Source organism: Mollisia scopiformis, assembly GCF_001500285.1.
Source record: "Mollisia scopiformis unplaced genomic scaffold LY89scaffold_35, whole genome shotgun sequence".
Lineage (NCBI taxonomy): Eukaryota > Fungi > Ascomycota > Leotiomycetes > Helotiales > Mollisiaceae > Mollisia > Mollisia scopiformis.
Window position 1 is genome coordinate 51340 of NW_017263615.1, and position 14268 is coordinate 65607.

A 14268-nucleotide genomic window follows, 5' to 3' on the forward strand; every position below is an offset into this window, starting at 1 on the left:
CTGCCCGGTTTGGCTTAGATCTTAGCACCGTCCGCTATTTTTAGTTGTTGGGGGCAACAGGCGGTCGATGGTGGCAGAATGGTTTTTGGGTTCCGATTTTTTGAGATTCGAATCGTGCTGCGCAACAGACATTTCAACAAGACAGCGTATCGTCGATAATTCGTATACATTTGATCTGCGACTCTAAACCAAGCTCTGACACAACATTCCTCAATATGGGAGTTGCAAAGAAAACCCGCAAATTTGGCGCAGTAAGATCAATTTCCAGCTTCCCCACCTCCAGCTTTTCCGTACTGACCCCACCAGGTCAAACGTTTAATCGGCCAGAACGATGCTAGATTGAAGAAGAACATCTCCAAGGCCGAGGACGAAGCCAAGAAGAAAGCAAAAGAGAACCAAGTTGTTCGAGAAGTGTATGTTCTCTGCAGACACCCCCAATGCTGCCACTGACCATGCTCCTAGCCCTCAAGTCTCCTCCGCCCTCTTCTTCCAGTACAACACGGCCTTAGTCCCACCTTACAATGTCCTTGTCGACACTAATTTCCTATCACACACCGTCCAACGGAAGCTTGAGTTGGTAAGCATCTCCTCCATCTGCTTTGCTCATGGCTCTTTCTACGATGCTAACCTCTATGCAGCTTGAAACAATGATGGACACGCTATACGCCAAATGCATACCAATAATCACCAGCTGTGTAATGGCAGAACTCGAGAAGCTCGGCCCCCGCTACAGAATAGCCCTTCGTATTGCAAGAGATGAAAGATTTGAGCGCTTGAAGTGTTCGCACGCTGGTACATACGCAGATGATTGTATTGTGGACCGCGTTCAACAGAGCAAGATTTATCTTGTAGCGACGAACGACAAGGATTTGAAGCGCAGGATCCGTAAGATACCTGGTGTTCCTATCATTTCTGTTGCAAGAGGAAAATATGTGGTCGAGAGATTACCGGATGCGCCAGAGAAGTGAGAGGTGCAAGCAGGGGAAGAGAGATGCATTTCATTTGGCGTTTCGAAAGCGTGGCATTGCTTGGAGTCTTGGGCGGACGGGCTATTGTATCTTGTGAGGAAGGATCTTCTAACCGAAAGCTCACCGTGCTATCAAAATAGTATCCTCTTGAGGTCGAGTAACATTTCCAGGCACAACTGGTTATAATAAGAGGCAATATCGATCAAAAGCTTTGATATCATGCTAAATCTATGTCCGTGATGTATTCCCGAACCCCATTACAGTGTAATGTAAACCATAAAGGAAGAACCCCGGACTTTATACACTTGAACTTCTCATACAATGAACTCCATACCAGCCACTGCTCGTTGTGATGCATTTCCCAATCCCAATCCCACCTCCCCTACCAAATTCATGCCATCTACTGTTGCTTCTTTTGGGCAGCTGGTCCCATCTCCTTGTCGAAAGCTCCATACGAAACTTGTAAGCTACCCAATGCACTCATACCAACGCCGAGGATAGAGATGAGGAGGAGACCAACGAGAAGGCCCATGAATAGTCCTGAATACTTGTCAGCATAATGTAGAAGAGGGAAAAACCGGTCCTGGCAACGACATACCTGGGTTAAAGAACTGATACTTCTCAAAAAGTGGTCTGCTGTCGGCGACTGTAGTGTTATCCTTGCGAGCTTGAAGGTTTCGCTTCAGATCCATGTGCAGTACCTCGTCGAATGCTGCTTCATATCGGATCGTCTCGGAGTGATCGGATTCTTGGGCAAGTGCTGGAGAGGTGGTATAGATGAAAGTGTATTTGTATCCCTTAGGTAGCTCGTTGAGAACAGGGTAGAGTGACGAATCTGGGTTCATCCGTCAGCAAAGCGATGTATTTGGGGATCCAAACTAACTCACCAGCATCGACAACCATAGCTGCCCTACCTACTACATCGCTCGGAATAGCAGCGTACTTCTCCCTCACAATGACGCTGGATGCTTGTGTGCCAGTTCTCTGGCTGAGAGCAGATTTAACATCAGAGACATCTGCTTTCGCCGCACCACAGTGGCTCTGAATGTACGCTTCCAAATCATCCGCATCCGTAGCATTCAAGCCTACAGCCTCACTGACTGTAAATCTGGAGTGGACTCCGGGGTTCGAGAGAGCATTCTTGAGATGTGGTGCTGAAGAAGACAAATCGTTGAATGAGACACCTGGTTGCGAAACGACATAGTAAATCTGCGAAGGGCAGCTGGACAAAAACTTCTTCGCCGATCCCATCACCTGCGCCTTCGATTGTAATTGACTCGTCGAGACATCCTGGAAATTCGCTGGTAACCTTCATGCGCATTCTCAGTCAAGTGTCGTACAGGGGAGGTAAATACTAACGGAGAATTCGAGAATAGGATGAAAGGGGAGGTATCCTTAAACGCCTCAACAGAGACAGCGGCTGCTGCTAGTGCAACGACTGAAAGACGCATCGTTGCTGGTATCCTGTTGAAGCTTGACAGTCACGATTTGATGTTGTCGAGCTCGAGCTTCGATAACCATGAGCAGCCTTTGAAATGACAAGGGTCGGATTAACCTTAGTCCGGCGCAGACCAATTCTCAGCCAAATTATTTTGAGCAGATACAACACTTTCAACTGCGCCGCTCCTACGAAAGAGATATTTATTTTCTACCGCCGCAATGAATCCTGCTATGTTAGAACCGGGAATTTTTCGCCATCCACGTCCTAAAAGATCCGTCCTACCACCTGCCAACAAAAAGAGAAAGACAGAGCACAAAATCGAGGAGATCTCATTCGATAATGATGCACGAGCAGATTATTTGACGGGATTTCACAAGCGAAAAGTGCAGAGAATTAAGAGAGCACAAGAAGAGGCGGCGAAAAAGGCGAAGGAAGAGCACAGAGAGACGAGGAAACAGGTCAGCTATTATTTTCTGCGAAAGAGGGATGTTCTTGCTGACATGGGTGCAGCTACGAGAAGAGCGGAAGAAAGAGTTAGAAGACCATGTCGAAGCCGTCAATAGAGCTGTCAAGGAAGCAGAGGGTTTGTTCGCAGATCCAGAGACTGAAGAGGAGGTATGGAATGGAATTGAGGAAGAGGAGGTCGTAATAGAACCCATCGACCATGAGGAAGAGTATATCGACGAGGACAAATACACAACAGTCACGGTAGAAGCTGTCGATGTCTCGAAAGAAGGTCTGCAGAAGGTAGTTGATTTGGAAGAAAGTGAGGGTTCAGATGCAGAAGCCCCTCCACTTGTTGAGACCGAGGACAAAGAGAAGAAGCAATGGCCAAAGAAAGTCCGGAAGAAAAAGTTCCGTTACGAAACCAAGGTCGAAAGGAAAGTCACCAGAGCAAAGCAGAAGTTCGGAAACAAGTCCAAAGCTGAAGGTCGGAAGAGTAACAATTGACCAATGCACAACGATCAAAGGCAGAACCATATGATATGTGATCTCCGTTGATATCAACTGACAAGCAAAGCCATCGTAGAAACAGTGTACCACCGCCAACGCACACGATGTATAACTGCAATTATCTTCTCCGCTTCGTATCTTTCGTATCACCCATCAATGAACAATTCACCAACCCTCCCCCCAAGATACATCCACCGTCCATGCAGGCGATTTACATGTTGCCGATCTCCTGTTGGAAGTCCTCCAACTCCTTCTGGACCGCAGCGTATTTCTTAGCCATGTCCTCATACTTCTGCTCCCATTGGTCACGGTCTTGCTCGAGAGCCTGAACTTTGCGTTCGAAGTGACCAGCCTTAACATCGGTTTGACGAAGCCTGTAGATGTCAGCTTATCTAGCTCCAAGTTTCACCGCAGATGCAGGCAGATCGAGAGAAGGGAGCATACTTGTCGTTTGTCTCCCTCAGATTCTTATCAGCCTCCTCGGCCTCCTCCTCCAAGAGTTGCAGTCTTCGTTGGAGAGTCTCGTTCTGTGTTGTTGCAGTCGTACCCTCCTCAGCTCCGGCCTTGAGATCCTTGATCTGGTTCTCCAACTTCTCGACCTCGCCCTCGAGTTGGCTGTTCTTGTGGGTAAGGGAGGTGATCTCGTGCTCCTTCTGCAGGGTTTCTTGCTCGAGAGTTTTGACCTTTCCTTGAAGCTCCTCGACTTTGGCGTGAGACTCGTCAGCTTCAACGCGAAGCGACGCCATTTTCTATTTCGCAAACATCAGCACGTAAGACAAGCAAATAACTAGGTCGTAGATGGCCTTCGTGGAGGACGTGCGGAATTTTGACGCCCAAATGGCGGGGTTGTTGGTGGGATGAGCTTACCTCCTTGATGCGATCCATGTTGATGGTAGAGGGCGGAAGCCGTAATCTAGGGTATCTGAGAAGAAGTTTGCGATTTGTGTAGCTGACGGATTTGAGATGAAGTTGTAGACGAAGTGGTGGTCGAAGGTTGGAAGGTTGACGTATTTCTCAGGAGTTGAAGTGTCGGATCTGGAGACACGAGGCGAGGCAGCCGAAATGTGAGAGGGACAAGGATTTGATTTGGCGGTTCGCTGGGGTTTGCGTTTGGCAAAGAAGCTGCGTCCGCTCGTTGCCGGGTCGATGCACCACAACAAAATTTCTAGGAAGGAGCGCCACCAAGACTCCTGAAAATTGAAGACTCTACGTACTCCACTTTCAACGATCATCCACGCTCAATGTAACATCACCACATTCATCGAGTATTGCTTTTACAATCCGATACAAAGATGTTGGCTGCGCGTGATCAGGAAAATCTGGTGCATGGCCATCAACAAGTTGCCGCATCCAAGCCGTTGAATCAGACGACGAGAGGTCTTCAACCCAAGACGCCCGGAAACAAATATCCCAAGACACCTTTGCGAATTCCACTGAATGACGAAAATGCACCAACCGGGTTTGGGAAGACGGGTAAAGGAAAGGGCTTGGACAATTTGGTGAGCGGGAAGAAGATCGCCACATTCGACAAGAATGCCTTCATTACTCCCATGGGTATGCATATTAGTGCTAATGTATATATGATTTGAGACTGACGTTAGATAGCTCCTCGTGAACGAGCTCCCCTCGGTGCGAAGACAACCAATGCCAAGGCCAAGGCTTTCCAAACACCGGCTGGACCAACTCTCGGAAAGGAGCTCGAGAAGAGTAAACCGAAGCAAACCAGTGCTCGTCGACCCAAGAAGGTGATCCATGCCGACACCGTCAAGCTCGAGGTTCATGGCGATGAGAGTCCACTCACCGAGAGAGACGTCGAATACTGCCCACCCAAACCAAAGGAGCTTCCATTCGAGTGTGATGATTTCCCTGATGGATGTCTCAACTACTCTGCTCTCAAGCCCGAGAATATGATGCGAGATATCTATCAAAGTTACTATCAACCTATGCTCAAGAGACAAGCAGCCAAGCACGATAAGGACTCACAGGATCTCTATGACAAAGTTATGAAGGAACATGACGAGGGTGTTATGAAGATGATGGAGGAGGACTGGACGGTTGGTGATGTCCCTGAGGCATTCCGACATCTGCGGAAAAAGCAAATACAACCTCAAGATAAGCCCATCGCAAAATCTACCGAGCAAATCAAGAAGCCAACAGCGATGTCGAATAAAGGTCCTGCAACCATTACCTCGCGAAAGGCAGCATCCGCATTATCTGTCGCACCGAAAGCAGCCCCAGTAGCACCGAAGGCCTCGAAACCTGCACCGAAGGCATCCTTCCTTTACAGATCAAAAGCTCCAGTAGTCCCAAGTCTACCAAGCAATACATCAAGTATGCGCCACACTGCTGCTACAGCAGCATCGAGATCCACAATTGGATACACAAAGGGCCGATCAGCTTCGGGTGCGTTGAATGCAAACACCTTCAAGCCGGAGCGAAGTGGACTTCAGAGAAGCGTTAGCAACATGAGCCAAGGTTCCGATACCACCATCACCCCAGCCAATTTTAAGGACGCCGAACCGGAATGGAAGAATCCGAGCTTCTTGAAGGCATTTGAGGTTGATGATGATGAATTAGAGCCTGGCCTGAGGGGAGTTCTACCAGAGTCTCTGAGGCGGATGGACGGGGATGAAGAGGAGTTTGTTATGCCTCTACCATCGAGTGAGAGCAAGTGAGTGTATGAGTATGGTGTGTGCAGCATGTTTTCGACTTGTTGGATCAGTGTTTCGGCGTTGATGGTTTGATTAGTTCAAGCGTTTAGATACTAGGTATGGTTGGTCCACGGCACGCTAGGGTAGGTGGAGGTATGGATGCAAACAATCTTAGGGAGGCTATCATTGTAAGTATAATTTGTCTGGAATAGACTACCTTATCATGCAACGCGACAGCACAAGCATCAGCATGTTGACTTCGAGTATTGCTTTGTCGGCGTCACCTTGGCCTTTAAATTGGGGGAACTCTTCACGTTATGCTGTAATTCCACTACACCCATAAACTGCGAGCCTAGCCATTTTTTTCATTCGTCATGTATTCATGATATGTCTTTTGTCAGTGCAACTTCTGGTCACAGGTGTCTGCCCTAAACTTGATTACCAAGTCAACGTGCACCCGGCAAGTTTCCGACCATGATCTAGCCTAGGTATGACCAGCTCTATTTTTTGACGTCCTTGTTCGGAAGGAAACCCTTTGCTACTGGGGGCCTTCCGGTGAGATCAAGCCTGCTCCAAATATGTTTTCTCAAGCCACGATTTGCAGCTGCATATTATCTGCCGCCATTGAACTCTAGTAGAATCACTGTTTATATTCTTCCATCACCCACTGTAAATCCTAGGAATTGAGATAGTACTGCTGCAAGATTTGTCAGACAACATAAGTAGGCTGAGTCCAAAGTGCAAAGGCAATGCGAGCTCACTCTCATCTCGAAGAAATTCCTTTCCCCATTGGCACCTACCTAGGTACCTATACTGTCCCACGAGTTCTGGAACAACATTATATTATATTCCAAATTTTACCTTGCCAATTGGGTGTCCTGGCTCAAGACAGATCCCGTTCTCACACGGGATACTATGATCTCGCATTAACGCTTCGGAATTTTGATTTGTAAGTTTTGAGGGAGCTCGAGTATTTGTGTGACAACCACGAAAACAAAAGGAAGGCAGCTTGCACGATCAGGATTGAAAGCCCTGCTCTTCAAGCCTCATTTCCTCAAGAATGGTCGTATCACTTGGATTTATCCCCAGGGTGCATGATCGTCTTCTTATCTTACATGGGGAGGAACGGGTGCCTGCATAAGTACCTGTAAGAGATTGAGATCAACTGGTGACACAATGTCGACCGAGTTCAGCTCGATTCTTGTGTGTTTCCTGTTCCGACTCCTTCTTCTGGTACTGTCCTGCTCTGCTTTCTCTCTCTTCATTGCACAATCACTTAGTTTTCATCTTGAACATCACTCTCATCGTCTTGAACTCCAACAATGATGCTCAAAACTTGCTTGTCTCTGTTCTTGGCTCTTGTGCTAGTCTAACACAAGTCAATGCCATTCAACCACTGAGAAATGTAGACCACAGTAAGAGAGGAAGTGAGTTCAAGCCATTCTCATATAAGTCATTGAGCTCCAAAGCTAACATCTTTCAGCTTGCAATAGCAACAATTGTCTTCGAGCCCTGCTCTCCCCGCAGCACAGCTCGGCAGCTATCCAGTTCTGCGAGACTTACATTCCAGCTCATACAGTCACCATAAACAGTACCTACATCACCACTGAAACGCTGAGCAATCTCTTCACTCAGCCGATTACAACTGTCATTGTTACTACGACCTCGTAAGTTTGCATCGTCGGCATGTGGGGCAAGAACTCACATCAAAATAGGACTCTTTACACCACAACCACATTCACACATTCTCATACCTTGCCCCAACCTCCACCCATTACCTCAACTCCGAGTGTTTCTCTACCACCATACGTCAATACGACACTTGCCACCATTCCCACTCCGTACCTCAACACCACATTCTCCAGATATCCCACCAACTTCACCAGAATCGGACGTCGAGAATACACCACGCCACTTCCTTACTTTCCTACCTTCCTGGAAGCTTGCTCTGACTCCCCGGTTAAGATTAGCAGTGCTTGTTCGTGTCTTGTGACGCCGGTGCAGTACGTTACAAAGACGGACATTAGTGTTGTTGTTACTGTGAGTGTGATTCGATTACTCAGAAGTCGAGAAGGTTGGATTCTAATGGAAATAGGATGCTGTTGGTACTTTGCCAACGATCACGGCTACGGTTGGGACGGTGGTGGTGCAGACAAATGCTACTACTGTTACCGTGTATGAGCCTTGAGATGAATTTTGGGTACGAGCCTGAGGGATTGGATATGGGATGGATGATTTGGACGTGTTTGATGTAGGCTCGTTGGACTACTTATGTGCGAATTTTTTATCTGTTGATGCTACAATGTATGACTATGATCTGAGTGAAATGGAGACTGCTACCCAATATGACGTTGAAATCATTCTCTCTTTCCCGACATGCAAATCGAAACCTTAGAGCATCGGTAGCCAAGAATGCGGATGATATAAAGCCTGGAAGAGATTGATGCTACTTATGAAAAGGATTGGGTAGATGACTCTGAGTTGCAGTAGACTTCTTGAGCTCACTTCCTCGGCAGGGCAGTATCACATTCGCATGTGTCCGTTCTGTATGAAAGGATCGACTCAAATTTATGGAAGAAAGTCAGAAGCTAGTAGCGGAACACATAATGAGCACAGTGACTCCGAATCCACTCATTTCAGTAACCACTTGAGTGGATCTCTGTCCTGAGGTGAAGAATTTTGCCTACAACAAGTCATGAGCACTGGACATGCAAATATTTGGCTCTCCAGCATCTAATGGGGCAAGCAATCAAAGCAAGTCGTTCATATGTGGACTTGGGTGAAGATTTCGAGAGACATCTGATCACGTGAATCTTCCAAGGGTATTTTTACCTAGGTAGATTCCCGTCCCTTGCATAAATATATCTGCATGATCTCGAGATAATTAATTTTGCGATATTTCAAGTCAAATCTTCTAAGATGAGCCTTGTCCAGTTTTTGTGGCCCCCATGATATTCCATAGCCTTGTCCGAAAAGGGGTTCAGGGGCTGAAATCCTGACGACATCAGCCAGCCTCAAGCCACAGTGCTCAGCTCGAGAAAAACCTGCAAAGAGATCGCAAAGCATTAATCCAACTGGCCACGATTTTGAACCACTTGATCAAGAATATAAATACATCCAACGCGTGAAAACATCGCGATAAACAATGCAGAGCTTTTTCGTGATACTTCCGCGTTCCAAATTTTTCGCTTGAGAAGTGACGCAACATCCAATCGTGAACCTTACTATTGTCCCTGGGCCTCAAAGACGAGACAAGACCAGATCAAACTGAACTCGGCCACTTGACCCAAATCACTGCAAACCTTTCATTCTGAACAATATCAACGGTGGCAAACGCATCTCCCTCGTCCTGTGCACAATATTATACAGTCAGCTCCTGCATTTGTGACACCCAATCACGTCGCAGCTAGGCCCAAATCGCGGTAGTCTGGCTTTGGCTTGGGGCTGGCTGTCTTTTAGCCTTCTTTTGCCTTTGACGAGAACATCAAACTTCAACTTCTCCATTCCACGACCATCAACTCCCCAACCATCTCGACCACACCAGCATCTTCTGCCTCCCACCACTTGGCATCGGCTTCTCCACGATCTCGCCATACCACAATCGTTGTTTGCGACGACTCTTCGTCCTCTTTTGACCTTCATTCACGTCCCAGCGCAACTTATCTGTCCCTCGGAGACCAGGTCGCGTGGATCTTGATACATACCTACACACACAGTCTCTCGCCTTTGCGCGTCCCTCATTATCAACCTCGCTGCCCTGATGCATGCTGTCGCATCATAATCACAAGATCAGAGATGTTGGTTGGCGGAAGGAGGGAGCGGTAGATTGATCACTGTCTCACGATGTCTCGTGCGTCGGGGGCAAGCTTTGCTCAGTTCTTCCCCTCTGCTCCTCGAGCCGCGAAGGACAAGGCGAAGGAGAGAGAGAAAGTCAAGTCGCAAGGACTAGACTCGCCCAGCATTCGACCCGTCGCGGACTCCAAGGTCTCGCTGTCATTCCCACGCGCCGATGACGCCGCTTCATCTCGTTTTGGCGCAGAGATCAAGCCCCCGCCGGTGAATGGAGTCGCGGCAACAACAGAAGATAGCGACTTTCTGCAAGGCGATCTCCTCAACGGAGTGGGCTCAGCTAGCTCTCACACAAGCACCGTGTCGTCTGGCTTCAGCGCACCTGCTCAACAACCCAATATGTCGACCCTGGGCGGACCTCGGAATGTTAGCAGTCTAACACCCTTGACGAACATCGAATCTTCTCCGATTCCTGCTACCAGTCCTCAGCACAAGTCTGGGACCTATACCACAACCCCCAATGAGCTCACCAATGCTATCGCTGTTGGCACAAATTTTACCTTATCTGCCCAACCTCCTGTTGAGGCAGAGGCACCCCACATACCTACCGATTCAAGAGTATACGCTCGCGATCCTAATAAAGGTGTAAAAGGCGTCAAATGTACATACGACCCCCTTCTCGATAAGACGGCCTCGAAAAAGGCGAAAGCCATATACAAGGAGTTTGGTTTGGTACGTATATCACAATCCGTGGGGAGCGTCATCTTGTTTGTGTGAATGTCTAGCTAATAGCTGTGCAGGAAGATGACGCTCCCCCGGCGGATCCACGATTGTCCAAGCCCGGCGGAAAGCTGGATTATATCAATACGGACTTCCATCATGCCAAATCTCGATTGCGACAAACCCCATATCTCCTCAGACCCTACCCCTACGATCCCAAGACTTCGCTTGGTCCTGGTCCGCCAACTCAAGTTGTTGTTACTGGATTTGATCCTCTACATAATTTCGCAAATGTGGCTGCCATTTTCTCCAGCTTCGGCGAGGTTGCTGAGAGCAGCAACAAGCTGCATCCGGAGACTGGGAGTTGCTTGGGCTTTGCTACCTTTCGATACCGTGATTCGAAAGTTATGAAGGGCGTGCGATTCGTCTCTGCCATTGAGGCAGCAAAGACTGCTGTTCGTAAAGGCGTCGGATTGCGGGTTGGCACTCAGAATGTCAAGGTCGAATTCGATCCGGAAGGCAACAAGAGTAGACGCATGATGGAGAATCTTCTGAAGCGCCCCCAAGCTGCACAGACCTCGCAGATGGCAAAAGCAGCCCCTGCTGGTGCCAAACCTGCAGAAAAGACTTCTGGACCGCCTCCTACCGCCCCTAAAGGCCCAGCTGCCTCGCGACCAACCTACCGACCCCCGATTAGCACCGCCTTTCAACTCACTAAGCCGAAACCTCCACGCTATATCGAAGGTGTTGAACCCATATCTGCTCAGCTCCTCCACCAGCCGTTTTTGTTTGTTGCAAACGACTCTGTCCCCGTCATGCCAACCACTCCCCCGCACATGTTCAAGCGCTGCAAGCACTTCCAGGCTGAGGAGGTGAAGATGGACCAGGCTGGATACTACATCACCTTCCCGACTACAGAACTAGGTAGGGAAAATTGCTCGCGATGCTACAGAGGTCTGAATCAAACTCTGATGTTCAACTATACAATGATCATGGCAATGTACCCTTGGGGATCATCTCGTCCAGCGGAGTTACGTTACATTCCCTTTCATTCCACTCGCAGACGCAGTGCCAGTCTTCCCAGGCAAATCGAAGATAAGGAGAAGAAGGATGCCGAGGAACGCCAGAGAGAAGACGAAGCCGATTTGGAAGACGAGAAGAGAGAACGTGCGAAGAACTTCGACCCTTCGAGAGAGGCCATCGAGGTTATCCGAAAGGAGTTGAAAGACCAACTGGTCCGGAACATTCGAACCAAAATCGCCGCTCCTATCCTCCACAACTTCATGGATCCTTCTAATCATGTCGCGAAGAGACGCAAACTTAACATCTCTGATCCCAAAGATGCCAAACTGCCCCTTATCCACGAAGATGACGACCGAGAGGAGACTCCCGTTGGTACACCAAATTCTCGTGTTGACGGAGAACGTCGCCCAATGAGTACTGCTCGCCTCAATGTCTCTTCTCTTCCCCGAATTCGAAAGGCTAAGGGTGGCAAGAAACTAAATATTGGATTCCGAGACCCCTTTGGCAGAGCTCGCCCAGAAGCCCGAAAGCCCGTGATCCGACCGCTCAATCATCGCTTCATCACCAGTGACGATGAGGACACAGACGATGATACGGAGTCCAGGTCACGTGTTAGAGACACCGAAGAGCCTGATTCTCGGCCTAGAAGCAGGATGAGCTCTGAAGAATCGACTGACGATGCGGAAGCATTCAGAACCAAGGACGATGTTGCTTCTGTGGATACTCGGGATGACGATTCCATGAGTGAAGCCAACTTCGTGGTTGGGGAGCCGACTCGTCCAAAGAAGCGAAAGCTCGATCTCCAAGTCGAAGCGGCTCTCAAAAGACAGAAGAAGACCGATGAAGAGCTTTTTGGTGTTGCTCAAGACAAGATCGAGGAAGAATTTCCTTTGTCAGCTAGCACCGTGGACGAGGATGCACTCATGCAGGATATTGATGCCATCGTCAAGACTGAGAGTGAGGCCGAAGCTGCTTTTGCAAAGGGAAAGAAGAAAGTCGCTACCAAGAAGGCGAAGAAGTCTAAGAGACAGATCTTCGAGGAGCGTGAAGCTCTCAAGCGGCAATCAGAAGGCATCTACATGGAAGAAGCTCTTCGACAACAGAGTGAAGCAATCGAAGAGGAAGAGGAAGATGTCATCATTCAAAGTGCTCCTGTTGAGACCACTGTCGAATGGGGGATGTCTGGAGAATCACCTCGACCAACTGTTGACGATGATTTCGCGAATCTTCTTGACATCGACGGTCTGCAAAATCTGCTGAAGGACGACGAGGATGCTCCATCTGCTTTGGCTTTCTTCAAAAAGTTATCCAAGGATGCTGATCCAGCTTCAGCCGAGTTGGCATCAGCTTGGACTTGGAAGCAAGAGGAAGTCAAGGGCCTCAATCGCAACGGTTACCAAGGGCTTGTGACAACTGCGACTGAAGTCGATGGTTACTACGTTCCCAACGATACCGGCTGTGCTCGTACCGAAGGTACCAAGAAGATCCTCAATTCTGAGAAGTCTAAGTATCTCCCTCATCGCATCAAGGTCCAGAAAGCACGTGAGGAGATGCAGGCCGAAGCCAGCAAAACTGGCAAGTCTGCCACGGTACAGGCACAAGAAGCTGCGAAGATTGCTGCCGAGAAGCTTCTTGCCAAAGGAAACTCCCGTGCTAATCGTGTCAACAATCGCCGCTTCGTTACGGATCTCAATGAGCAGAAGAAGACTCTTGGTGGCGACGCAGATGTACTCCGCTTCAATCAACTCAAAAAGCGAAAGAAGCCAGTTAAGTTTGCACGATCCGCAATTCACAATTGGGGCCTGTATGCCATGGAGAACATTCCGATGAACGACATGATCATTGAGTATGTGGGCGAGAAAGTCAGACAGCAGGTGGCCGAGTTCCGAGAGAATCGTTACTTGCAGAGCGGCATTGGAAGCAGTTATCTCTTCAGAATCGATGAGAACACTGTTGTTGACGCTACCAAGAAAGGCGGAATAGCCAGATTCATCAACCACAGCTGCATGCCCAACTGCACGGCCAAGATCATCACTGTGGAGAAGAGCAAGAGAATTGTCATCTATGCGCTGCGTGATATTGCCCAAAGTAAGTCCTTTTTCCATCACATCTTACGGACTTCACTAACAGCATAACAGACGAGGAACTCACTTACGATTACAAATTCGAGCGTGAGATTGGGAGTACGGACCGTATTCCTTGCCTCTGTGGTACAGCAGCGTGTAAAGGATTCCTTAACTAATTACATCATTTCCTTTCACTGTCTCATACGCTTCATGCATTTCCAAGGGGCGGATCTCTCATCGACGGAGAGTTTCAGCATCTACTTTCGCAGCAAGGAGTTGAGTTGTTTTTGGAACATTGCATACAAAGGATTGGCTGGTACTGGCTTTGGTGGGAACACAAAAAATGTACTCTTTCAATTGAGTCCTTTGCGGCGTGGCGTTTCAGCATTGCGAGATTCGATTTGCTACTTGCAAGATTTGTTCGAGGCGGAGATGGTAATCAGCCACTTCAGGTGGCAGAATGTTAGATGCTCGGCTTGGCAATGGTGGATATGGTGGAAACCGAGCATCTTGTACCAATAGAACAGGAAAGGGGTTGTCTTGCGGTGATCATGGAGGTGTAGGAAATAGCCAGTCAGTACCTAGGTAGGGGATGATGACTATCGCCGCGCTGCCTGCAACGGCGAATGAAAAATCAGAGCAAGACTCGACTATTT

The 14268-nt window shown here is 48.5% G+C and overlaps 6 protein-coding genes across 6 annotated transcripts; 4 read left to right on the plus strand and 2 right to left on the minus strand.

Moving 5' to 3' along the window:
* The first annotated feature begins 117 nt into the window (after positions 1-117).
* On the plus strand, positions 118-1129 carry LY89DRAFT_351330 (rRNA-processing protein FCF1). The gene is made up of 4 exons (XM_018206921.1): positions 118-251; positions 307-413; positions 463-577; positions 639-1129. The coding sequence occupies exons 1-4, from the start codon at positions 216-218 to the stop codon at positions 966-968; spliced, it is 588 nt and encodes a 195-aa protein (XP_018062041.1). The 5' UTR covers positions 118-215; the 3' UTR covers positions 969-1129.
* A 39-nt stretch (positions 1130-1168) lies between these two features.
* Positions 1169-2481, minus strand: LY89DRAFT_691437 (BIG1-domain-containing protein). Its single transcript, XM_018216322.1, has 4 exons — positions 2328-2481; positions 1856-2277; positions 1567-1803; positions 1169-1508 (listed from the first exon to the last, which is right to left on the minus strand). The coding sequence occupies exons 1-4, from the start codon at positions 2417-2419 to the stop codon at positions 1369-1371; spliced, it is 891 nt and encodes a 296-aa protein (XP_018062042.1). The 5' UTR covers positions 2420-2481; the 3' UTR covers positions 1169-1368.
* A 104-nt stretch (positions 2482-2585) lies between these two features.
* Positions 2586-3576, plus strand: LY89DRAFT_711892 (uncharacterized protein). The gene is made up of 2 exons (XM_018217934.1): positions 2586-2867; positions 2920-3576. The coding sequence occupies exons 1-2, from the start codon at positions 2628-2630 to the stop codon at positions 3358-3360; spliced, it is 681 nt and encodes a 226-aa protein (XP_018062043.1). The 5' UTR covers positions 2586-2627; the 3' UTR covers positions 3361-3576.
* On the minus strand, positions 3463-4346 carry LY89DRAFT_691438 (uncharacterized protein). Its single transcript, XM_018216323.1, has 3 exons — positions 4231-4346; positions 3808-4112; positions 3463-3737 (listed from the first exon to the last, which is right to left on the minus strand). The coding sequence occupies exons 1-3, from the start codon at positions 4246-4248 to the stop codon at positions 3575-3577; spliced, it is 486 nt and encodes a 161-aa protein (XP_018062044.1). The 5' UTR covers positions 4249-4346; the 3' UTR covers positions 3463-3574.
* A 215-nt stretch (positions 4347-4561) lies between these two features.
* Positions 4562-6351, plus strand: LY89DRAFT_659925 (uncharacterized protein). Its single transcript, XM_018212532.1, has 2 exons — positions 4562-4917; positions 4969-6351. The coding sequence occupies exons 1-2, from the start codon at positions 4656-4658 to the stop codon at positions 6036-6038; spliced, it is 1332 nt and encodes a 443-aa protein (XP_018062045.1). The 5' UTR covers positions 4562-4655; the 3' UTR covers positions 6039-6351.
* Positions 6352-9492: 3141 nt separating this feature from the next.
* Positions 9493-14252, plus strand: LY89DRAFT_691442 (histone H3-K4 methyltransferase Set1). Its single transcript, XM_018216324.1, has 3 exons — positions 9493-10535; positions 10604-13634; positions 13685-14252. Exons 1-3 carry the CDS (start codon positions 9858-9860, stop codon positions 13786-13788), a joined length of 3813 nt encoding a protein of 1270 aa, XP_018062046.1. The 5' UTR covers positions 9493-9857; the 3' UTR covers positions 13789-14252.
* The last annotated feature ends 16 nt before the right edge of the window (positions 14253-14268 follow it).

Excerpts from the sequence above, each read along its gene's own strand:
- LY89DRAFT_711892 (XM_018217934.1), top strand. The coding sequence starts at position 2,628 with ATGAATCCTGCTATGTTAGAACCGGGAATTTTTCGCCATCCACGTCCT. Across the intron at positions 2,868-2,919 it reads ACAGAGAGACGAGGAAACAG|CTACGAGAAGAGCGGAAGAA; the intron begins GTCAGCTATTAT and ends ACATGGGTGCAG.
- LY89DRAFT_351330 (XM_018206921.1), top strand. The coding sequence starts at position 216 with ATGGGAGTTGCAAAGAAAACCCGCAAATTTGGCGCA. Across the intron at positions 414-462 it reads AACCAAGTTGTTCGAGAAGT|CCCTCAAGTCTCCTCCGCCC; the intron begins GTATGTTCTCTG and ends CCATGCTCCTAG. Across the intron at positions 578-638 it reads TCCAACGGAAGCTTGAGTTG|CTTGAAACAATGATGGACAC; the intron begins GTAAGCATCTCC and ends ACCTCTATGCAG.
- LY89DRAFT_659925 (XM_018212532.1), top strand. The coding sequence starts at position 4,656 with ATGTTGGCTGCGCGTGATCAGGAAAATCTGGTGCATGGCCATCAACAA. Across the intron at positions 4,918-4,968 it reads TGCCTTCATTACTCCCATGG|CTCCTCGTGAACGAGCTCCC; the intron begins GTATGCATATTA and ends GACGTTAGATAG.
- LY89DRAFT_691442 (XM_018216324.1), top strand. The coding sequence starts at position 9,858 with ATGTCTCGTGCGTCGGGGGCAAGCTTTGCTCAGTTCTTCCCCTCTGCT. Across the intron at positions 10,536-10,603 it reads TATACAAGGAGTTTGGTTTG|GAAGATGACGCTCCCCCGGC; the intron begins GTACGTATATCA and ends ATAGCTGTGCAG. Across the intron at positions 13,635-13,684 it reads GCTGCGTGATATTGCCCAAA|ACGAGGAACTCACTTACGAT; the intron begins GTAAGTCCTTTT and ends ACAGCATAACAG.
- LY89DRAFT_691438 (XM_018216323.1), bottom strand. Across the intron at positions 3,738-3,807 it reads CTGAGGGAGACAAACGACAA|GCTTCGTCAAACCGATGTTA; the intron begins GTATGCTCCCTT and ends TGACATCTACAG.
- LY89DRAFT_691437 (XM_018216322.1), bottom strand. The coding sequence starts at position 2,419 with ATGCGTCTTTCAGTCGTTGCACTAGCAGCAGCCGCTGTCTCTGTTGAG. Across the intron at positions 1,804-1,855 it reads AGCTATGGTTGTCGATGCTG|ATTCGTCACTCTACCCTGTT; the intron begins GTGAGTTAGTTT and ends GGATGAACCCAG. Across the intron at positions 1,509-1,566 it reads GTATCAGTTCTTTAACCCAG|GACTATTCATGGGCCTTCTC; the intron begins GTATGTCGTTGC and ends ACAAGTATTCAG.